The 25488-nt window shown below is 42.1% G+C and overlaps 1 protein-coding gene across 1 annotated transcript in view; it reads right to left on the bottom strand.

Annotated features, from left to right (window-relative positions):
- The window catches only part of arhgap15 (Rho GTPase activating protein 15), a 130522-nt gene that overhangs the window by 39828 nt on the left and 65206 nt on the right, over positions 1-25488 (bottom strand). Inside the window, exons 9-11 of the mRNA XM_084085259.1 lie at positions 21263-21361; positions 14067-14144; positions 7359-7493 (exon numbers count right to left, since the gene is read on the bottom strand). Coding sequence (XP_083941385.1) covers positions 7359-7493; positions 14067-14144; positions 21263-21361 — 312 coding nt within the window. The remainder of the gene's footprint in view (positions 1-7358; positions 7494-14066; positions 14145-21262; positions 21362-25488) is intronic.

Raw genomic sequence — 25488 nt, forward strand, 5'->3', positions numbered from 1 at the left:
ATATTTTGAGTGTTCATTCAATATGAACTTTATAAAAGGAAGGATAGGCATAAATAAGCTTTGAGCTTCAGCTTATGCCTTTCGGCCTATGCCCTGCTTGTCACGACTACAGTTAGTCCAAACCGCGGCCGCTCGCCTCTTAACGGGGGCACGGAAATATGATCACATCTCCCCGATTCTTGCCTCCCTACACTGACTCCCTGTTTGTTACAGGATTCAGTTTAAGACTTTACGGTCCCAGCAACAAAGTTGAAAACCCAGGGAGATAGATCATTTTCCTTCATAGCGCCCACACTGTGGAACGAGCTTCCACCCCATGTTAGAGCGTCTCAAAACCCTGCCTGTGTTTAAATCACGTTTGAAAACGCACTTGTTCTCCTTGGTGTTTGAACATTCAGATTGAGAAGCTGCTGTTTTCCTCCAGGCATTGTGTCAAATGTTGTCCTGTTTCACTGTGAGTTGTTTTTTGCTCTTGTTTTTTTTAGTATTTTGTTACTGAGTGTTACAGCACTTTGGTTTCAACACTGTTGTTTTTAAATGTGCTCTATAAATAAAGTAGATTGGAATGGATTGAAATGTTTTACTTAAGTAAAAGTATCAATACTGCAATGTAGAAGTACTCTGTTACAAATAAAAGTCCTGAATTCAAAATTTACTTTAGTAAAAATACAAAAGTATTGGTATCAAAATGGTACCAAAAGTAACAACATGTTTGAAAATAGCAGATCTACAAGCTTACAACACCACATATACAAGGTTTCTGCACGTCAGCGACGGTATCATGTTCTCGGGTCACGTTTTGGGAGACTAACTGATGGCGCCATGGCCCTTTGGGGGGGGTCAGCGCTGAGGCATTCTGGGACACGGGGCTCAGGTAGCACTTCAGCACCAACACTCTAAACATGGACTGGCATTGTTTACACCAGCGGTTCTAGAAATGTGGTGCAGGGACACCCTGCACCACATTGGGGTCTTTGGGGGAGGGGGGGGGGGGTTAGGGGGTCCCTATAGAGCACCGAAGTCTGAAGTAATTTACACATCCTTTGTTTGTCTACCTGGTTCGTGGTTTTCCACCCCCATTCTGAATCCCCATAGACGTCTTTAATATCGCGTCAAATAAGAACTGTGTTCCAAAAATAAACAAGTGACCCCGGCGGTTTGACTCTTATGGATATGAAGCATCAACTGACGGTGAGAAAACCATAATGTTACTTCCGCCGAATTAGTAAAACTTTCGCCAGAAACAGACCGTATGAAATATGAGTGACTGACTATCATAAACGATACAGAACCTCCTCCCTGACAATATCACAGAGACGGTTTGTTTATTTTTGGACCACAATTCTTATATGAGACGATTCTATGATGACCCAATGTTATTCTCCATAGAGAAATTACTTTACGAACCTGGGGATGAACGAGTGACGTCAGGACTTCGGTGGTCTATAGCAAAATGATGAACCGTTTGTTAGTTTACCCACTTAACCCATTAAAACCGGGAACGCATCTTGTATAACGACTTTACGGTATGAATATTAGAATGGGTGTCTATGGGTACATGCACGCATTCGGGTGTATATATGTGTATAAGAATGAAGACATGAGTGTATATATTGTGTATTTTCGAGCGTTTGATTACTACGAACAACGTAACATCTTTGAATGTAATTACGAAATATTTTGAGTGTTCATTCAATATGAACTTTATAAATGATGTAACGAAGTTAAATCAACATGTAGGAAGGATAGGCATAAATAAAGCTTTGAGCTTCAGCCTTTTTCAATCAAACAGCATGAATTATTGGATTATAGTGTGGTACGTTTTGTGTAATTGTTGATAAGCTAAACTAAACAAAAACTTATACTTTGGGCTGTTCAGAAATAGCAGATCTACAAGCTCATAGCGCGGCACCGAGTGCCGCGCTATGAGCTTGTAGATCTGCTATTTTTGAAAAATCGTGAAAATAATGAGCAAATCAAAAAATATGGTGGGGGGGGCCAGACTGGAGGGTCAGATGGCTAATGAATACGTAGGTCTGATGGCGGGGGTCTTATTGATAGGTGAGACAGGGGAGTGAGTGACACATGACATGGCTTCATGAGCCGGTGACAGATGATAGCGAGACCCTGTAGAAGGTGAGGGGGGTCGGGGTCCGTGCGGGTCAGGCCAGGTCACGCAGCAGCTAGAGGTGAGCAGAGTGACCAGCCTTGAGGCAAATTTAACCCATTCCATCCAGGAACGCGTCTGTGTCTTTTTTTAAGATTTCTTTTTGCTATTCAAAAATAGCAGATCTACAAGCTCATAGCGCGGGCACCAAGTGCCGCGCTATGAGCTTGTCGATGCCAAAAACGTCTACTTCAATCAGCCCCCTCACCCCACCCCCAAGTTGTACGCGTTGGTATGAGCAAATGCACAGTGATGGTAAAAGTATTCAATTTTGTTTCTTAGGTAAAAGTATCAATACTGCAACCGTTACAAGTAAAGGTCCGGGATTCAAGGTTTTACTTGAGTAAAAGTACAAAAGTATTGGTATGAAAATTTACTTAAAGTACCAAAAGTAGAAAGAACTCAATATGCAGAATCGTTGGAAAATAGCAGATCTACAAGCTCATTGTGAGCTTGTAGATCGGCTACTTTCAAATGGCCGAAATGTATACAAGGATGAAGTGGGTAATAATGTATGTTTTGTAATAATAATCGAAATTAGTAGACTAAAGTCTTCAAATAATTGCAGTGGAGTGAAAGTGCAATATTTGCCTCATGTAGTGGAGTAGAAGTAAAAGTACTGAAAATTGGAAACACTCCAGTAAAGTAAAAAAAAAAAAACTCAAAATTGTACACAAGTAGAGTACTTGAGTAAATGTACTCAGTTTTTACAACACACTGCAAATGCATGTGTGTAGACATGACCCCCAACTGTTCCAACAGTGCCCTCTTTTGATAGCACTGCCTGAAAGGCCAACACTCTGACGGTTGAACTTGACTTTTGGGGATCTCGTGATGATGGTGGTGGATATGCTATTTATTTGTTTCTAAATTGTGGAAAGGTTGTGTGAATCTTTGAATATACAGTATATATATATATGTTTTAACCCATTAAGACCTGGAACTGTGTCATTTTTAGATTTGAGCTAAAAAAGCATTATTTTACACCTTGGGCTATTCAAAAATAGCAGATCTACAAGCTCATAGCGCGGCTATTTTTGAAAAATCGTGAAAATGTGTGCATATCTTTGAATATATATACTTTTAAAGCGAACATTTTTAACTAAAATCTTTGCTTCTGGGGGTCCCTGGAAGAAAATATTTTGATGGGGGTACGCGGCCAAATACATGTCATTTTGGGGGTCCTTGACATGAAAAAGATTGAGCATATGTAGTTGGCCGCGGACCCCCCCATCTCTAAATGTTTTGTTCCAGGGACCCCCCAGAAGCAAAATATAAATATTCAAAGATTTGCACAATATAATGTTGAAGATTTTTCAAAAATAGCAGATCTACAACAGTGGTTCTTAAACTTTTTCATGTCAAGGACCCCCAAATTGACACTTATTAGCCCGCGGACCCCCATTTCAAAAGATAAGCCAGGGACCCCCATAAGAGAAGATCTTTTACAGCTCTAGCAGTGATTCTCAACCATTTTAATTTCAAGGACCCCCAGTTTGACATGCATTAGGGCTACGGACCCCCATTTAATGGCATTTATATCTCTGGGACCCCAATTGATATCGTAAAATCAATGTTAATTTAACTCTGAGAGTGTATAAAATTTGTACACTCATTTGTACACTCACACATTTGTACACTCTCAGAGTTACAGACCCATAAGGGTCCATTTGGTTCCTGTTCATCATTTAGCTGGGGACCCCCTGGAACCCCCTCAAGTACCCCTGGGGGTCCCCGGACCCCACTTTGAGAACCAATGATCTACAAGCTCAGATCTGCTATTTTTGAATATCTGCACCTAAAATGACACAGATGCGTTTAATTCTGAAATGCTGATAGAATATCAGTGACTCTATTGCCCAAGGTTCGTACTGAATGTGGTCAAACATATAAACAGTTGCTTATGGCCTGAAATGCAGGGACTTGGCTTAAAATCATGGAGGAAAATGAAATGCAGGTCTGTCAATGTTTTTGAGCCATACTGTAGTCTGCAACACAGTTACAAAGCATCGTGCCTGAATGCCTTCAATGTATAATCGGATCTTTTTTTAAATTCGATTTGTTTTAAATGTATTATTATTTTTCTTTTCTTTTTCCATGTTCATGGTAGTCTGTATTACTTCTGTATAACATCTCTGTCTCATATGTCCAAACCTCAGGACTTCAGGATTCAAATAAAAAAAGTACCAAAAGTAGCAGATCTGCAAGCTCGAAACGCGCCGTTTCGCGCCACGTTGTGAGCTTGTAGATCTGCTACTTTTGTGTGACTCTGTAGTATGATCAAGTAAGGCGTTAATTTATGAAAAAACACGAAAGGTTAAAGAAGTCAAGACGTTTCTGCCCCGGCAACAGTGATAATGTAATTGTGTCCATGTCTGTAACTTTGAGCTCATGGAATCTAGTTGTATGAAAATATCCTGTTGTATTTTTATACAACTAGATTCTGCCAAGTCTCGGAAAGGACGCGCTCGATTGGCCAGTAGTCAGGAAGCGCAGGGACGTGCACAGATAGACTCTAGGTGGTGCTAGAGCGCCTGCCCTTTGCCCTCTTGACCAGAAGTGCCCTTTCGATTTTTTTTTCTTTTTTTTCAGTTTACAGCAGGGGTCTTCAACAGGGGGTCCGGGACCTTTAGGGGGTCCTCAGAGTTACTACAGGGTGTCCGCCAAATCTTTATGTGATACGATTTTTCTTTTTACCATAACCACTCGAAACCTAGCATCCCTTTTCTGAGGAGAACTTTAGAACAACTTTAGAACAACTTTAGAGCTGCGAGGCGTTGTGAGCTTGTAGATCTGCTATTTTTGGCAAAGAGGTATAAGCGTAGAGGTAAAAAAGAGCAGACTAAGTAAACAAAAAAAAGTATAATTTACTTGAGCACCTGCCCCTCAAAATGTCTGTGCACGCCACTGAGGAAGCGTGCCCCCTCTAATATGGCGGCCGCCATACAGACGCCCCAGAGTCGGAGGTGGCGTCTGCCATTATAATATAAACATATTATACAATATAGACATTATTATGTCCATGGTTTGCCCCTTGGTTTGTAGGCACATGGGTTTAGGTTAACTGAATTTTAAGCCCGTCTGATATTACCCACGCAAGCAAACTCTCCACTTCATTAAACACAAGGAAGGATTAATTTAACTGAAATACCACCCAAAAAAAAGCCCTCACAAGTGCTTCCCTCCACTTTATTTGCAGGTTTCAAAGATAACTAAATCAAGCCTTTTGTATTTTTCCTTAAGTTTTTCAATTAAAATGTGGGGTTTCATCTTGGCTCGTTTCGAAAGTAACCCATTAAAACCTGAGGCCGATTCTACAAAATCTACAAAAAACAGTTTTTAGAAAAAAACGTATGTTGCCATAACAGTGGTGCTCAACGTTTTTCATGTCAAGGACCCCCAAATTGCAAATATGCATTTGCCCGCGGACCCCCATCTCAAAAATATATTGTTCCAGGGACCCCCAGTAGCAAAGATTTGAGTAAAAAATGTAAAAAAAAAATGTTTGCACCAATTTTCAAGATTTTTCAAAAATAGCAGATCTGCAAGCTAACGTACAAACTCTGGACTGCTCCTCTGTTCCTACGGTTATGTCGTCTCTGTCGCGTGGAAACCTCATTTGTCCAAAAAACTCTTACTTGTCAGGATTCAAATTGAAAAGTAGCAAAAGTAGCAGATCTACAAGCTCAAAACATGTCACTTCGCGCCACGCTTGGAGCTTGTCGATGTGCTACGTTTGCTGCGTTGGCTGTGACGCTGCAGTATGATCAAGCATAGCGCATTAATTTAACCCATTAAGACCTGGAACTGTGTCATTTTTAGATTTGAGCTAAAAAGCATTATTTTACACTTTGGGCTATTCAAAAATAGCAGATATACAAGCTCGTAGCGCGGCACCGAGTGCCGCGCTACGAGCTTGTAGATCTGCTATTTTTGAAAAATCGTGAAAATGTGTGCAAATCTTTGAATATAAATACTTTCAAAGCGAACATTTTTAACTCAAATCTTTGCTTCTGGGGGGTCCCTGGAACAACATGTTTTGATGGGGGTCCGCGGCCAAATACATATCATTTTGGGGGTCCTTGACATGAAAAAGATTGAGCACCACTGATATACTGTAGAAACGTTTTTCAGAAAACTGTTGAGATTTAGGAGACATGCAGTATCGGCTTCAGGTCTTAATGGGTTAAAAGACCCCCCCCCCCCCCCCCCCCCCACAATGGTAGAGAAAAAAAAAATCTACTTTGCTTATCAGCTGTATTTATTCCCAATGGCCTCTCTCTCTCTCTCTCTCTCTCTCTCGGCTCACAGAGTGAAGGAATAGTTTACTCTTTAACTGAGCTGCCTTAAGGGACAACAATTCTAGAGGCAAACAGAGGCACTCACTGTAAACAGGATTAAGGCTAATACACCGCAGGGCCAAATGAATGTGTTACTATATGTAAAACGCAAAGGGTAGACTGCATAATAAAATGTGGTCTTGGCTGTGGGTATATCAGCTACTATTCCTGATATATTAGCCCTGGAAATCAATGTGATATTGTTGGCTATTAATATAAGGCATGATGATGAAAAAAAAAAAAGGAACTCTTTACGATGACAAAGACAAAAAAGAAGAAAGAAAAAAAATGATTATATAGTATTTAACCCGTTAAGACCGGGAACGCATTCTGTGTGTCATTTTTTTTATTTCTTTGGCTATTCAAAAATAGCAGACATACAAGCACCGAGTGCCGTGCTATGAGCTTGTAGATCTGCTATTTTTGAAAAATTGTGGAAAATTCGTGGCAAAATCTTGGAATGTATATATTTTTTTAAGCGAACATTTGTAAAACATTCAGTTCCAGGGACCCCCAGAAGCAAATATTTGAGTTACAAATGTCCGCTTAAAAAAAGTGAGCTTGTAGATCTGTTATTTTTGACAAATCATGAACATTTGTGCAAATATTTGTTTTTTTTTTCAGCCCACAGAAAGCTGCGTTCCCGGTCTTAAAGAGTTAAGCCAAAACACAATGGAACAATGGAAGTTGACTGGGTGCAAGGTGACCGGTCAGCCCTTTGCCAAAATGGCAAGAAAAAAAAGTAGCTGACATGAAAAAAAATGAAAAAAAAGAAAGTGTCGGTGTTGACAGAAACAAAATGCAGCTGGGGGGGGGGGGGGGGGGGGGGCTGCAGTATGCAGTCTACTCACTGATGGCGTCCACAAACAGCTCAAAGAAGCGAAAGGGGAACAGCGGCTCTGGCAGCTCGCGGAAAAACATCTTGAGCGCGCCGGTGACAACGTGGACGTCCTCCCACTGGCTGGCGTCCAAGTCCAGCTCCTTCTCTGGGGAGGCAGGCGAGTACAAACCAGGCAAAAGGGGGGGGGGGGGGGGGGGGATGGAGAGACAGGAGGGGAAAGACAGAGGGAAACAACACAGCTTTAATTGGGAGAATTAGCTGGGGCTAATTACTATGCTAATGTTTACCTGCTTACAGCGGCGCTGCGCTAACAGCCCAGCCTTCCGCGGCTACCCAGAGGTCTAGGAGCCACATGGCTTTTTTTTCTCTACCTCCTCCCCCCCCCCCCCCCCCCCCCCCCCCCCGCTCCCTCCTCTCTGCTCGTTCGCTGTTTGAGGCGATACGAGTCTCTCTCCGCGCTCAAATCATTCCGTTTTAACCCATTAAGACCGGGAACACATCTGTGTCATTTTTTCAAGATTTCTTTGGGCTATTCGATCTACAAGCTCATAGCGCTGCACCGAGTGCCGCGCTATGAGCTTGTAGATCTGCAAAAAAAAAAAAATTATCCTGAAAATTTGTGCAAATCTTTGAAAATATATATTTTTTTAAGATAACATTTGTAACTCAAATCTTTGCTTCTGGAGGTCCCTGGAACAAAGCATTTTGAGATGGGGGGTCCGCGGCCAAAAAATACATATCAAAAAATGATTTCTAAATCCTAATCCTTTCCATGTCAAGGACCCCCAAAATGATATGTATTTGGCCGCTGTCCCCCATCTCAAAAAAATATTGTTCCAGGGACCCCCAGAAGCACAATCGTCTTTAAAACACAAATTTTCACGATTTCCCCCTCAAAAATAGCAGATATACAAGCTCATAGCACATCACTCGGTGCCGCGCTATGAGCTTGTACATCTGCTATTTTTTGAATAGCCAAAGAAATCTAAAAAATGACACAAAATGCCTTCCCGCCGGTCTTAATGAGTTAATAGAGCTGAGACCAGAGAGTACCCCCTGGTAGCGACACAGGCCATCAGGTAGACACGCGGTTCGTTTGTGTGTGTGTGTGTGTGTGTGTGTGTGGGGGGGGGGGGGGGGGGGGGGTCGAACCATGCCGCAGGAGGCCGAACCGTGTGAGTGAGAGCCAAGCTGAACAGGCCTGGAGGTGTGGGGGGGGATGCCACGAGTCACATATTGACGTATATATATGGTGCTGGAAGTAAGCCATCGCTCACATACTGAGACGATGAACACTGACGAGATGATAATCATATATATCAGTGGTTTTCAACCAGTGGTCCGGGGACCACCCGTGGTCCTTGAGGGGGTTCCAGGGGGTCCCCAGCCAAATTAATAATTAGGAACCAAAGTGACCCTTATATGTCTGTAACTCTGAGAGTGTACAAATGGAACCAAATGGACCCTAACGGGTCCATTTGGTTCCATTTGTACACTCTCAGAGTTAAATGAACACTGATGATGATGATACAGTGTAGACTGGGACCCCCAAGAAATCTAAATGGTTGAGTCCCTGGCATATCTTTTCAAATGGGGGTCCCTGGGCTAATGTGTGTCAATTTGGGGGTCCTTGACGCGAAAAAGGTTGAAAACCACTGATATATATGGTGGCTGACGTGGGCAGAAGCCTCCTATCTCCATGTTCTAACCTTTTGTGTTTTTTTTTTTTTGCAAATTAACGCCCTTTCTTGATCCTACCACAGTGTCACACAAAAAGCATCAGAAGTAGCCCATCCACAAGCTCATAACGCGTCGCATACTTTTACTTTTGGTACTTTAAGTACATTTTGATACCAATACTTCTGTACTTTTACTGCAGTAAATGTGTAATTCCGGACTTTTACTTGTAACAGAGTACTTCTATACATTGCGGTATTGATACTTTTACTTAAGTAAAACATTTGGAGTGCTTCTTCCGCCACTGGTTTTAGATGTGTTTTGGATCCAATCAAAAAGGTACCACACACGCACGCACGCACGCACGCACGCACACACACACACACACACACACACACACACACACACACACACACACACACACACACACACACACACACACACACACACACACACACACACACACACACACACACACACACACACACACACACACACACACACACACACACACACACACACACACACACACACACACACACACACACACACACACACACGGGAGTGAGGTGCTGATCAGAGTGAGCAGAATGATGAAAAGAAGACAACACAAAAACAATGTGTGTAACACTCTGCTCCATATGAAGGAGGACCGGCTCGTCTTCCAGAAGAAAAGTCTTTTGATCTAAAAGAATGCCGGATGGATGAAATGTTATCGAATAAAAAAAAGAGTAATACATATGGAGCGGAAGTATGGACAGTATGGGACACATTTATTATTTATTTCCTTTTTAGAAACCACTTACAGTATAAGCCCTATATACTTTGTGAAAAGACAAAGAATATAGGATCCAACGTGTTTCACTGTGACACGTTGTAAATGCTTGTAGATCTTTTTATTTTTATTTCAGGGAATATGTTTGATTGACAGGGTTAATGTGCTGTGTTAGGACGCCACATTCATGCGTTGTAGTTAGGGGTGTGCCGATACACTAATTTCACGAAACGATACGATACGATATTGGGCTCACAACTTCGATACGATACGCACTTTTTTTATTATGAAAATATTTGTAGATTTTGTTCACTTCAGCCCTATATACATTTTGGCCATTCGAAAATAGCCGATCTACAATCTCACAATGCGTCGCAATTTGAACTTATTTGAGAACCACTGCTCTCTTCAACATCCCTTTTCTGAGGAGAACTTTAGCCAAAAACAGCAGATCTACAAGCTCACAACGCCTCGCGCTATGATATGCCAGGGACCCCAATAAGAGAAGATTTTTACGGCTCTAGCAGTGATTCTCAACCATTTTAATTTCAAGGACCCCCCAGTTTAACATGCATTATTAGGCTACGGACCCCCATTTAATGGCATCTCTATCTCTGGGACCCCAATTTATATTGTAAAATCAATGTTAATGTAACTCTGAGAGTGTAAAAATGGAACCAAATGGACCCGTTAGGGTCCATTTGGTTCCTATCCATCATCCTATCCATCATCTATCTATGATCATTAGCTATGATGTATACTTACTACTCCACTACATTTATTTGAAAACTTTAGTTAGTAGTTACTTTGTAGATTTTGTTTATTATTACAAAACATGCATTAACCATTTCGGCCATTTGAAAATAGCAGATCTACAAGCTCACAATGTGTGGCGATTTGAAAGTATTTGAGGTCCACTGCTCTCTTGGGCAGGGGTCTTCAACAGGGGGTCCAGATTACTACAGGGGGGGCACATTTTTTTTGTGATAGGATTTCTTTTTTTACATTAACCCCTTGAACCCTAGCCTCCCTTTTCTGAGGATAACTTTAGCCAAAAATAGCAGATCTACAAGCTCACAACGCCTCACAGCGCGAGGCATTGTGAGCTTGTAGATCGGCTATTTTTTGGCAAAGAGGTATAGGTGTAGAGGGAAAAAAGGGCAGACCAAGTAAAAAGTTAATACAAATTAACCTGCAACAAAATTTGACACAATACAGAGGGGGTCCCTGCTTCATCTCTCTCTCAGCTAAGGGGTCCTTGGGCTGAAAAACATTGCTCTAGGGGAAAGCTAGTCTGGGAGGGTTAGCGTCGGAGCTTGGACAGCAGGGGCGCGGCCACTGCGTTGTGATTCAAATCAACAGCCAATGAAGAAAAGGGGGCGGGATCCACATGCAGTGGGTGTTGCATCTAAATAGGATCGACGGGAAGCAATTTCCCCTTGAGAAATTTCGGCCGCCATTGTTGTGTACTGCTGTTTGCCTCTCGTCGGACTTTTTAGACGAGTTGCACAGCTCTCAGACCGGTAAGAGGCGTGTCCGCTCAGATTCAGAGCGTAAGGTACATCCCGCCCACAAATACCAGGGCTCTGGCCCAGAAGTTCCTCGCCAGAGCTGGCGAAAACTTCTGGGAACTCAGATTAGGGGAAAGCCAACAGGCTTTTTTCCCCATGGAATGTACAGTACAGCGTAGTGCAGTGGTTCTCAAACTTTTTAATGTCAAGGACCCCCAAATTGACACTTATTAGCCCGCGGACCCCCATTTGAAAAAGATATGCCAGGGACCCCCATAAGAGAATATTTTTTACAGCTCTGACTAGCAGTGATTCTCAACCATTTTAATTTCAAGGACCCCCAGTTTGACATGCATTAGGGCTACAGACCCCCATGTAATGGCATTATTTTCTATCTCTGGGACCCCAATTTATATTGTAAAATCAATGTTAACTCTGAGAGTGTACAAATCTGAGAGTGTACAAATGGAACCAAATGGACCCTAACGGGTCCATTTGGTTCCATTTGTACACTCTCAGAGTTACAGACCCGCAAGGGGACCATGAGGGTCCCTGGACCACACTTTGAGTACCAACAGCGTAGTGCATCGAGTTCAGCCGAGGGCCCGAAAAACAGGGGGAAAAAAAGAATGTCACTGACAGTAACACCAAATCCAAGGTGTTGGAGTATCCTCTGTGGAATCCTGATACTACGCTATGCAATGCGACCCAAGCCTACGATATGGAAATGTTTGTGAGCGTTGTAAATTGCCCTTGTCCCCCCCCCCCCCACCCCCCACCCCTCCCTCCTCCCTCTGCCGTTTGACAATGTCCAGTTTCTCTGAGGCATAAAGAGCGAGAGTTGGAGGAACAACAACACACATGGAGAACAAACGGGAGGACAAGGAGTGTAGGCACATGGTGTCACCGCGCCAGAATGTGTGGAATGCCGAGAATGGCGCTGATGTCACTCCGTCCGCCGCCGTTTTCCACTGTCTTTGTGTGTGCGTGTGCGTGTGTGTGTGTGTGTGTGTGTGTGTGTGTGTGTGTGTGTGTGTGTGTGTGTGTGTGTGTGTGTGTGTGTGTGTGTCGGTGGATCCATCATCATCATCATCTTCTATACGAACGCCAGAACCAAGATCGCATTGGTATACCGTCCGCAGTGGTGGAAAAAGCACTCACATTTGTTACTTGAGTAAAAAATATCAATAGTTAAAGAGTTAAAGTGCAAAAGTATTGGTATCAAAATGTACTTAAAGTACCAAAAGTAGGCTACTCATCGTGCAGATTGTCCCATTTCACCCAACTTCAAAATGTATTAAAAAAAAACATTTGAAAATAGCCGATCTACAAGCTCACAATGTGTCATGAGCTTGTAGATACTGCTATTTTCAAATGGCTGAAATATATTCAGGGCTGAAGTGGTTGGTGTGTTTTTGTACTAATATTCAAAATCTACAAAGTAACTAGTTATTACAGTTTTCACATAATTGTAGTGGAGTAAAAGTACAATATTTGCCTCTGAGATGTATTGGAGTACATTCCAGTAAAGTGAAAATTCCTCAAAAGTGTACTTACTGTAAGTACAGCACTTAAGTAAATGTACTTAGTTACTTAACACCACTGTTGGTACCAAAAGGAACAAGTCAAAACACCCGGCGATGCCCCCCTTGTTTTCAATGAAACAAGTTAAAAATGAATAACACATTTTAGAGGGCTTATTTATTTATATACATATTTTTTGTATCATGGTTAGGAGGGGGAATGGGATATTCTTTATGTTCTTTCGTTAGGACAGAACAGACGTTTGGGCTTGTTTGTGTAAGAAATCCCCACGGGGAATACGGCTTCTCACATGGAAATGTTGGATCATTTAGAGACTGAAGTGATTGGGTGTGCGTGTGTGTGTGTGTGTGTGTGCGTGCGTGCGTGCGTGCGTGCGTGCGTGTGTGTGTGCTGTACCGTTTAGGTTGTACTGAATTATTGTCTCACTTGGAGGAGCTTTCCCATGCCTGGTTAAAAGCTAGGGTCCATTCCTCATTCCGCTCTCTCAACAACAATTTAACTTGGGACTTAATCGTTTTAAGAAGCACTCAGTCACCATTTTACAAGCAGTGTGTGTGTACTTAGGGATTTATATTGTATCGTCCCATCCCTTACTACAGGTGGGCCTACGGATTTCACCAGCCATGGTTCGGGACCAGTGGTGGAAATAGTACTCAAATGTTTTACTTAAGTAAAAGTATCAATACTGCAATGTAGAAGTACTCTGTTACAAGTCAAAGTCTGGAATTCAAAATGTACTTGAGTAAAAGTACAAACATATGATATTGGTATCAAAATGTACTTAAAGTACCAAAAGTAAAAGTACTAAAATGTTTGAAAATAGCCGATCTACAAGGTCACAACGCGTCGCGATGCGACGCGTTGTGAGCTTGTAGATCTGCTATTTTTAAATAGCCTATGTATAAAATAGGGCTGAGGTGGTTAATGTACAGTATGTTTAATAATGTAATCATTTATATCTGCAAAGTAACTAGTAACTAAAGTTTTCAAATAATTGCAGTGGAGTAAAAGTACAATATTTGCCTCTGAGATGTAGTGGAGTAGAAGTAAAAGTATCGACAATTGGAAATACTCCAGTAAAGCAAAAAGTGCCTCAAAATAGTACTTGAGTACAGTAGTTGAGTAAATGTACTTTACAACACTGGTCCCGACCCAGGGTTTGGTAAACAACAGTAGGTCAGAAAACAAGCCCGTTTGTGATTCAACCAACCTTCATCGATGATGAACCGGAGCTTCTGAATAGTAGCTAGATTGCCACTGACTCGGTAGATGCCATCCGCTTCCAGACCTGCAAGATATAATAATATCCACCAAATTATAACAAGTAAAACAGCTTCCATTGCGGTGTAATATACATAAATATACGTAAATATTCACCTGAGGGATACATACTGTACAGTGTTGCCATGTCCGCTTATTATAAGCGACCATGGGCTTTTTTTTTTTAAGTGCAGTTGCTTATTTGGGCTTGCTGTCTAATGTTGTTTAAACCAGCGGTTCTCAAACATTTTCATGTCAAGGACCCCCAAAATTAATACATATTTGTCCGCGGAAAATAGTGTGCATGTGCAGCGTTTCGGGTTTGTTACTCTTTTTTTTTTTGTTACTTTCATTTGGTTAATTCAATACAAAAAATTAACTCCATGAAGTGTAGATGTCGGAGGTGTTTTCTTTTTCTTTTTTCTACATGCCTGCTTCCCTGTGCAAGGGACCCCCATACAAGATTTGTGTATTTAACAAATCTTTGTCTGTCTGTCTGTAAATAATAGATAGATCTACAAGCTTGCAACGCTTTGTGAGCTTGCAGATCGGCTATTTTCAAATAGCTGTGGCCTATAGTCGCTTCTCTTGGGCTTGTTTTCATAGACCTGACCACTTGTTTCTCTTGCAAAATCTGGCAACGCTGGATGCTGTACTTATCTTTTTTTTATCATACAATGTACTGTAATCATAGCATGTGTATACTGTATGTTCTAATCAGAAATGATCAGCATTAGCTCTAGTTTCTTGTTTATACTGACGTAGGACAAACTCTAGATAATAGTCACTGTCATCTCGGGCAAAAACCTCATGTTTTTTTTAATAAATGAATGCACTCACTATATATGATTTGTCATAATATGTCAACGTTTTCAGGCCAAGGACCCCTTGGCCGAGAGAGAGAGAAAGCAGGGACCCCCATTATATATATTGTATATATTTTTTTTCCATAGATTTCATAGGCAGCTTCATAGACTTTAACCATGCTCTTAAACAACACTTAGTAAACCTGACCTTTTACTCTGTACTTTCACTCTTTTCCCCCCCTATACCAAACCACTTTTGCCAAAAATAGCAGATTTACAAGCTCACAACGCCTCGCAGCGCGAGGCGTTGTGAGCTTGTAGATCTGCTATTTTTTGCAAAAGTTCTCCTCAGAATAGGGATGCTTGGTTGAAATGGTTAATGTAAGAATCACACAAAGATTCGGCGGACCCCCTGTAGTAACTCTGAGGACCCCCTAGGGGTCCCGGACCCCCTGTTGAAGACCTCTGATATAGTATATCGTCTCTGCCGGGTGGAAACCTCATAATTATGTCTAAAACTGTTACTTTTTAGAATTCAAATACAAAAATAGCAAAAGAAGGCAGATCTACAAGCTCGCAATGCGTCGCTTCACGGCACGTTTCGAGCTTGTAGATCTGCTAACGTTTCTGTGATGCTTTAGTATGATCAAGTGGGGCATTAATTCACGAAAAAACACAAAACGTTAAAATACGGAGATAAGAGGTTTCTGCCTGACAGCAACGATACGATATATTATTATCTATATTGTAGCATAGTAACCGCGACACGTTGTGAGCTTGAAGATTGGCTGTCTTCACTGCTGAGTCGGTCTGGCATGAAAGTCTGTTTGGCTTTTTGGCTGTGGGCGGGAGCTTGGCGGGAGTAGTACCGTTGACTGACAACCCCTTCAGCCAATCAGCAATTCGTTCCACCACCACCACAGAGCAGCGTATAGCAGCAAGGGGACATTTGAAAGGGCCATGCCGAAAATAGGTTGCTTTATAGACCACCGAAGTCTGACGTAATTTAATTGACGTAATTTACTCATCATTTACTTGTGGCAGCGGTGGCCTAGTGGTTAGAGGGGCGGCCTTGATACCGGAAGGTCCCTAGTTCGATTCCCCGATTCATCACATCGATCATGAATCACCGCTGAATAGCCCTTGAGCAAGGCTTCCATGCAGGGTCCGGCTGGAAACAAGTTTCGTACTTAGTCCGACACCCTGGGTAAACAACAAACTTTGCTTTGCTTTGCTTTGCTTTGCTTTGCATCCTTGGTTTGTCTACCTGGTTCGAGGTTTTCCACCCCCATTCTGAATCCCATAGACGTCTTTAATATCGCGTCAAATAAGAACTGTGTTCCAAAAATAAACAAGTGACCCCGGAGGTTTGACTCTTATGGATATGAAGCATCAACTGACGGTGAGAAAACGATAATGTTACTTCCGCCGAATTAGTTACATTTTCGCCAATAACAGACTGTATCAAATATAAGTGACTGACTATCATAAACGATACAGAACCTCCTCCCTGACAATATCGCCGAGGCAGTTTGTTTATTTTTGGACCACAATTCTTATATGAGACGATTCTATGATGACCCAATGTTATTCTCCATAGAGACATTACTTTACGAACCTGGGGATGAACGAGTGACGTCAGGACTTCGGTGGTCTATTCGGATACATGAGCGTCACTGCCCGCCCCTGCCGGTTCTCTCTTATTTTTAAATAGGCTCTGTCATGATTAATTGACCTAATATATGAAGCTAAACAACTAAATGCTATCCGAAAAATATATTTAAAGTAAATTCCGTGCCACAAAAAAAGATACGTTTGAGAGCGTCTTGAAGTCTTAAAATAAAGCGGAGAAATTTTCAACGGCCGCCGTTCGTCTCCACTCGGCTTCCACCTGATTGGCCAACGTGCGCTGTCAAATCAATCACAGAACAAATGAGCGAGGATGCTGATCGGCTAGTTCATGCTGCGAACTCCACAGACACGCCCAGAAAGGCTCTCAGGCCAGACCAACTTCTGAAATCAAATGGAAATTAGATTTCCGGAAGGGGGGGGGGGGGGTTATCAGGCTAAAATGATGGATTAAAGTTGAAATATGGAGGTTTCCGCGCGCTGATTTTAACACATGGAGTGCCGAAAACGATCCGGACCGTTTTTGACCCAATTTTATTTTTATACGTGGGGCCCACGTGGGGCGCTCTAACGAAACTTTGGGATCATCCAAGGAGTTTCTGAGAAGGAGAGGGCCGGATGTGGATCCGTGTCAAAAATCCTTCCGGTTGGCCTTTTCCAATGTTAACTCCTTGACTAAAGGCTTAATATCTCCATTTCTTTTTAACGTGGTGGAAGTGAGCCGTTTTCGATCGGCGATCACTCTGCAATGGAGGATCGCGTTAGAAATATTATTGTTCCAGGCGTTAGTCGGGACCCTCCGCCGTCTCGCACGCACGCTCTGTTTACATGCACGTCCGCGTCGGGGCTTCTACAGCACGAAACGTATCAACGTAAGTTGATGGAAGAAATGCAGGCACTTAACGTATAATATTTTAACCCATTGAGACCTGAAGCCGATTCTACATGTCTCCTAAATCTCAACAGTTTTCTGAAAAACTTATGTTTCTATATCAGTGGTGCTCAATCTTCTTCATGTCAAGGACCCCCAAAATTATATGTATTTGGCTGCGGACCCCCATCAAAATATCTTGTTCCAGGGACCCCCAGAAGCAACGATTTGAGTTAAAAATGTTCGCTTTAAAAATATATATATTCAAAGATTTGCACACATTTTCACGATTTTTCAAAAATAGCAGATCTACAAGCTCGTAGCGCGGCACTCGGTGCCGCGCTATGAGCTTGTAGATCTGCTATTTTTGAATAGACAAAGTGTAAAATAATGCTTTTTTAGCACAAATCAAAATATGACACAAGTTCCAGGTCTCAATGGGTTAATAAACCTCTGGCACCCGATGTGTTAAAAAGGTTAGGAGTAAAAGTATCAATACGACTGCACAGCTCTTTCTGTCTCAGCAGCAGCACGTTTGGTTCATATTGAACCCGCTAGTAACATAGACCATGCACCGAGCCTAGCTTTTGGACCGAGATGCCATATGGCTCCATTTCGCTGTGAGATTTTGAGGACTACTTTGATTATAGAGTAGAGCCTGCCATTCTGCACTGCATCCAAGGACGCCAGACAAGAGTCTGCCAAACCAACTCAATAGCAGTCGACAGCTTGTCATGCTTTCATTGTCCCTACTCTAAAAATGAACAATGTTTTCTACATGCCAGTCTGTGTCGGGAGGAGGATGTTTCGTCTCTAAATTGTTATTCATTTCATTTGAAGCTCTTTTACGGTTTGCGGGAAAAGTAACAACGCTATTAGGCATTAACATAGAATTTTGTTTGGGGCAAACAATTATAGGTACATCATGGGACATTAATGGCTTTTTTGTATTTGTTTTCTATACTTGGATGGATGATATTATAGCCCATTAAGACCGGGAACGCATCTGTGTCATTTTAAGATTTCTTTGGCTATTCAAAAAATAGCAGATCTACAAGCTCGTAGCGCGGCACAGAGTGCCGCGCTATGAGCTTGTAGATCTGCTATTTTTTGAAAAATCGTGAAAGTTTGTGCAAAAATTTGAATATATATATATTTTAAACCGAACATTTGTAACTCAAATCTTTGCTTCTGTGGGGTCCCTGTTTTTTTTTTTTAGAGATATATTTTTTTTTTATATTTAAAATTGTTATATTATTTAAAAAGAAAAAAAGGATTTAGAAAAATAAATTAGAATGGGCCTCAGGTCTTAATGGGTTAAGACTCACAGAGGTAAGAAATAAGGACCCTGAAGAAAAGGAGGAAAAAAAACACAAAAAAACATCCCCATAATAAACCCAGTGTGTGTGGGTGAGAAGGGAAAGACGTGCCCACCACTTCAGCGCCTCTAGCCTCGGGGCATCAGAAGAGGTTACGGTCATTTGAGGGACAATGTTGTCACTCTGCGGACGAACACACACACTGGGCATGGAGGTAGCCGGGGTGACATTCTCCTCTTGCCCTTTATATTGATTGCACTAATGAATGTCCAGATTCCTAGCATTTGACATGCAGCGCGGCACAAAGTGGAGCCGTTTGTCACTGTCGTCGGGGTGACTTGAGGATATAGTCGACGTCACGACAAGCAAATGTAGGAGAGACACGCCCATGCGCCTGGTTTATTACGTCCTGCTGCGATTTAACCCATTTAGACCGGGAACGCATCTCGGTGTCATTTTTTCAGATTTCTTTGGCTATTCAAAAATAGCACATATACAGTACACACAAGCTTGTAGATCTGCTATTTTTGACAAATCGTGAAAATGTGTGCAAATCTTTGAATATATACTGTATATATATGTTTTTTTTTTAAAAGCGAACATTTTTTACTCAAATCTTTGCTTCTGGGGGGTCCCTGGAACAACATGTTTTGAGATGGGGGTCCGCACGGCCAAATACATATCATTTTGGGCGTCCTTGACATCATGAGAAAAGTTGGAGAACCACTGATATTATAGCAACATACGTTTTCTCAAAAAAAACGTTACGATTTAGAAGACATTTTGTAGAATCCCCCAGAAGCAAAGATTTGAGTTAAACATGTTTAACTCAAAATCTCTTAAATATTCAAAGATTTGCACACATTTTCACGATTAAAAATAAATAAATAGCAGATCTACAAGCTCATAGCGCGGCACTCGGTGCCGCGCTATGAGCTTGTAGATCTGCTATTCTTGAATAGCCCAAAGAAATCTAAAAAGTGACACAAATGCTTTCCCGGTCTGAATGGATTAATGTGACCAAAATGTTAAAATGTTCCAACGGAGGTGATCTTTGCTGTTTATTCTTGAGGTTGTCAAAAGTTTGTTTATTTGCGCTCTCCTCCCTTTAAAAAAAAAAAAGGCCCTCCCTATGGTCCCTCTGGATAGCCTTGTTTGTGTTGAAAGGTTTATTTTCTTATAGGCTGAAGTCCATCATGGATCAATAAACATAACAGGACTCTAAATCATAATTGCCGTAGTTTAAAGGGGCTCTTAATCAGTATTATTTTCTCAGCAAGTTTATCGGGCCCACCACAATTTTACCCCAAGATAACTAATAGTCCTGAACAAATGTTCAGCCAAAACCACAAACGGAACCCATTACACAAACACATAATTCACTCTCAATTTCGGCGCGTTGTAAACAGTCTGAAGTGGACTCGGATTTGGACGGGGACCAAGAAATGAGCGTTTTGGGATGCCGGGGAAAGCGTTTTTTTTCCCCCCCTCCCCTCCCCGGGTTCAGTTCAGCCCCTTTGCCTCGCCAGCTATGTGAGGGAGCCTGGGAAACTGCTGATCACACACACACACTGTGGAAAGGAACGCTGGAAGTCAACGACCGAGACGCAACTTTCTTATAAAACAGGCACTTTTCTGAGACCGTGGATCTTGTCAAATGAGCTCGGGAAAATGTCAACAAAACGGACAGAAAGTGTAAACATAACATAAGGAAAAAAAGGCCTAAATGGCGATTTGCGATTGTGGGGTTTTACAGATGGAGCATCAGAGAGAGAGAGAGAGAGAGAGAGAGAGAGAGAGACAGAGAGAGAGAGAGAGAGAGAGAGAGAGAGAGAGGGAGAGGTGGGACAGGCCTTGGGTCCAGGATGGAGAGAACGCATGAGGAGATGTCAGCCCTCCTTAACTTATTCAAACCGGGAACGCATCTGTGTCATTTTTTGATTTCTTTGGCTACTCAAAAATAGCAGACACACAAGCTCATAGCACGACACTAGCTTGTAGATCTGCTTTTTTTTGTTGAAAAATCGTGAAAATGTGTGCAAACTTTGAATATATATATTTTTAATATAATTTTGGGGGTCCTTGACATGAAAAAAGTTTGAGCACCACTGATATTATAGCAACATAAGTTTTTTCAGAAAACTGTTTTTGTAGAATCCCCCAGCAGCAAAGATTTGATTTACAAATGTTTGCTTTAAAAATATATATATATTCAAAGATGTGCAAAAATGTTTACGATTTTTCAGAAATAGCAGATCTGCAAGCTCATAGCCTCGCGATGAGCTTGTAGATCTGCTATTTTTGAATAGCTCAAAGATATCTAAAAATTACACGGAATGCATTCCCGGTCTTAATGGGTTAATGCAGGAGAATAAAGGAAATGCATTCTTCCAGACTGTTTTTTTTCCCCACACAGATATCATGTATTTCAATCTCTTTTCCCATACAGTATATACACACAAAGCAAAGTCCTGGTTGGAATAGGAGCTTTCAACAGAGAAACGGGAGGGGGAAAACGTACCTCGTTTTTCGACAGTTTCCAAACAAAGCTTGACGAACTTTGGCACGCTGGTCCCCTCGCGTTCGCTGAGCGTCAACAAGTGGCAGCCAAACACTCGATCTGCGGGAGAAATGACATGTTATTATGACTTGTCATACAACCACAGCCATAGAGAAACTAGAAGTATATTACCAGAGGTAGTTTTCGTCAATATTAAAGGGCAAAGGGGTTGATATTGTTTCTTTGACCACTTCATTTTTCATTCAGCTGCTGAATTCATCATCTTATGACAGCGGCCACGAACCTCTTTGACACTCACGTCCATTGTTTTTGATGTCGGATCCCATCTTTAAAGGGACAGTTCGATATATTTTTTTGTTTTTGTCGCATTCCTAGGCCAATAATTTGATGGCCAGCACGGTAGGCAGCGGTTCCGGTAGGAGACACAAAGGAGACTCTTTGCATCTCCTACCGGAACCGGTCATCAAATGATTGGCTTATTTGGGGGTGAACTATCCCTTTAATGGCTGTAGCACTAGTATTAACACTTCTCTGTAGTGGGGAATTCAATATCTGAATCTAAGCTCAATCTTTTTATCGTTAACATTTCTTTCCCATAAACCTTGCGTTTCCCAAGTGACTGAATCACTTAAACCCTTTACGCTTTGTTGACTGGAGTCCCCCCAGGGCTCTATACTAGGCCCCCTGCTTTTTTCCCCCCTCTACATCACAAAAACAGCAGATCTACAGTTTCGATGCATCGTGTGAGCTTATATTAGCCGAATGTTCGCCCCCCTAGCAGTGGTGGAAAAGTACTTAAATGTTTTACTTAATTAAAAGTATCAATACTGCAATGTTGAAGAAGTACTCTGTTACAAGTAAAAGTCTGGAATTCTAAATTTACTTGAATAAAAGTACATAAGTATTGTTATCAAAATGTACTTAAAGTACCAAAAGTAAAAGTACTAAAATGTTTGAAAATAGCAGATCTACAAGCTCACAACGAGTCGCGATGCGATGCATTGTGAGCTTGTAGATTTGCTATTTTCAAATAGCCTCGAGGTATAAAATAGGGCTAAAGTGGTTAATGTATGTTTTATAATGTATTCATTTATATCTGCAAAGTAACTAGTAACAAAAGTTTTCAAATAATTGTAGTGGAGTAAAAGTACAATATTTGCCTCTGAGATGTAGTGGAGTAGAAGTAAAAGTATAGACAATTGGAAATACTCCGGTAAAGTAAAATTACCTCAAAAGTGTACTTAAGTACAATACTTGAGTAAATGTACTTATAGTTACTTTACACCACTGCCCCGTAGGCCAGAATAGGGACACTATAGGGTTCATGTGGTTGATAAAACGCCCCTATCAGAGGCAGCGTGCCTTCACGTTCCACCAGTTTCCATTGCTTCATTTTTTCAAAAAGTTGGTCCCGTCTAATCTGGTTGAACAAGCCCTCTCTGAACTCGTCCCAACAGGCAATAAATCCCAACAAGGCCTCTGAGAGGCTACTGGCTTCATCAAGCCACCGAAAACAGCCGAGAGAGGAGCGACCGTGGCCTCAGCAAAACCTACGGGTTAACCCTTTAAGACCGGGAAACGCATCTGTGTCAATTTAAGATTATTTGGCTATTCTAAAATAGCAGATATACACAAGCTCATATGAGCTTGTATATCTGCTATATAAAAAAAAAATGTGTGGAAAATGTGTGCAAATCTTTGAAAATATATATATATATATATATGATTTAAAGCAGGGGTCTTCAATGTTTTCAGGCCAAGGACCCCCTAACTGAGAGAGAGATGAAGCAGGGACCCCCCACTATATATATTACATAAAATTGTGTTGCAGATTAAAGCTTTTCATAGACGTTGGATTCATGTTAATGTGTATTTTCAGACATTTATAACCACTTAAACCGTCAATACTTAGTAAACTTTCACTCTGTACTTGGTCTGCTCTTTTTTCCCCTCTTTGCAGAAAATAGCAGATCTACAAGCTCACAACGCCTCGCAGCGCGAGGCTTTGTGAGCTTGTAGATCTGCTATTTTCGGCTAAAGTCGTCCTTAGAATAGGGATGCTAGGGCTCAAGTGGTTAAGGTAAAAAAACAATGATCATATCACACAGAGATTTGGTGGACCCCCTGTAGCAACTCTGAGGACCCCCCTAGGGGTCCCGGACGCCCCTGTTGAAGACCCCCTGCTTTAAAGCGAACATTTTTAACTCCTAAATCTGTGCTTCTGGGTGGGTAACCCTGGAACAGATGTGGGGTGAGATGGGGGTCCGCGCCCTAGGCTATACGAGCTTGTAGATCTGCTATTTTTTTTTAAAACAAAATGACACAGACGCGTTCCCGGAGTGAAAGGGTTAAAGCCAAGCACATATGGAACACAGGCCCAAATTTCACACTCCCCGATGATGAGGTGCTCTCTCTCCCCTCTCTCTCTCTCCTCTGCACGCATTCCAGTATCAGTATCGCTCGCCCCTCTCTCTCTCTCTCTCTCTCCCTCTCCCTAGCCTGTGGAACATCAAACGATCACCCTCTCTTGTTTATACACAAGCGAGCGAGCGAGCGAGGGGAGGGTGCACCAAATACATAAATGACTCCGAGCGAGGCACCTTTGCATTACAAAATAACACTTTTTTTCCCAACAACCAGCGCTCGGCTAAGATAAGCAAGGGGAAGGGGAGGGAGGGAGTGAGTGTGGGGGGGGAGGGGGGCTTGGAAGAGTTGAGGGGGTGGGGGGAGGGAGGGAGGGAGGGGGGTGGGGGCAGAGAAATGGAGCAAAATTACCCCTCCTAAAGGAATTCAAATAACCCTCTCGTCGCATGGATTTAATTTGCATTCTGAAGAATGATAGGAGAGGGAGCAGAGAGGGGGGGGGGGGGGGGGGGGATGGTGCGATTTTGAGGAAGCCACTCTCTGAAGTGGCTTGCCCACTAGCTCTGCCAAAAAGGACAGTCTGGGGGCCACCTGCCCCATTCCTTAATCCACAAGTATTTCATTTATTCCGTCAATAACGTCCTCCCTCCTCGCTTTGATCTCGCGTTTGTCCCGTGGACACAACATTAAAGGGTCTCCTTGAAGCTGTGGGGAAATTCCAAATACCGTTACCTTCTTCTAAGGATTGCAAATGTGCTTAAATATGCCCTTTAATGGTGTATTTTCCTTCAACCGTGAGCTCAATAAATTAGTTACCCCTTTGAGGAATATGGCTCTCTCTCTTCTCTCTCTCTCTCTGTGTGTGCGCCTCGCTCGCTATAGCCTGGATTGGCGTACGGTTTGTTCAGAGTGCAAATTCATTGGGTTCGTTTATCTATCTACCGTTGTTCTTTAGACTCTTAATAAGTGGGGAGGAGAGATGATTTTTAAATCGCTGTAGTAGTAATTTCACGGTATTAATCCATTATATGAGAGAAACCGAGTCTCTAAGAAAAAGGCTATGGTACAGTACCTGTAGACACAGTGTGGTAATAATTAAGGTAATAATTACACAGCAAAAAACACATACTGTAATATCACATAAAAACCTGTACGATCGACGATGACCCTAAATAATTAGAAAGTCTTATTCTAGTCTTATTAACACTTGGTCGTTACAGTATAATTTAAAGCAGGGGTCTTCTTTTTTTTACCTATTATTTTTGCAACCCCATTTTTTTCACCCAGTGCCAATTGTCTAAGTAATCCCGGGCGCTAGACTCCCTCTGCCAGCCTAGGGAGAGCCCAGAGCCAAGCTCGTGCCTCATGCAAAAAAGCAGGGGTCTTCAAAGTTTTTCAGGCCAAGGACCCCCTTAGCTGAGTTAAAGATGCAGCAGGGACCCCCACCACTACATTCATGTTAAATGTGTGTTTCAGACATTTAACCACTTAAACCCTCAATACTTTGTAAACTTGCCCTTTGGCTCGGTACTTGGGGTGCTCTTTTTTTCCCCTGTACACCAAACCTCTTCGCCGAAAATAGCCGGGCGCGTTGTGAGCTTGTAGATTGGCTAGTTTTCGGCTAATGTTTCCCCCCAGAAGAGGGATGTGAGGGTTCAAGTGGTTAATGTAAAAATACGAAAAATAATCTTTATCACAGTGGTTCTCAAACTTTTTCATGTCAAGGACCCCCAAATTGACACTTATTAGCCCACGGACCCCCATTTCAAAAGATATGCCAGGGACCCCCATAAGAGAAGATTTTTTACGGCTCTAGCAGTGATTCTCAACCATTTTAATTTCAAGGACCCCCAGTTTGACAT

This window comes from Gymnoscopelus microlampas (assembly GCF_963454915.1).
Source record: "Gymnoscopelus microlampas genome assembly, chromosome: 17".
In the NCBI taxonomy this organism is placed as follows: domain Eukaryota; kingdom Metazoa; phylum Chordata; class Actinopteri; order Myctophiformes; family Myctophidae; genus Gymnoscopelus; species Gymnoscopelus microlampas.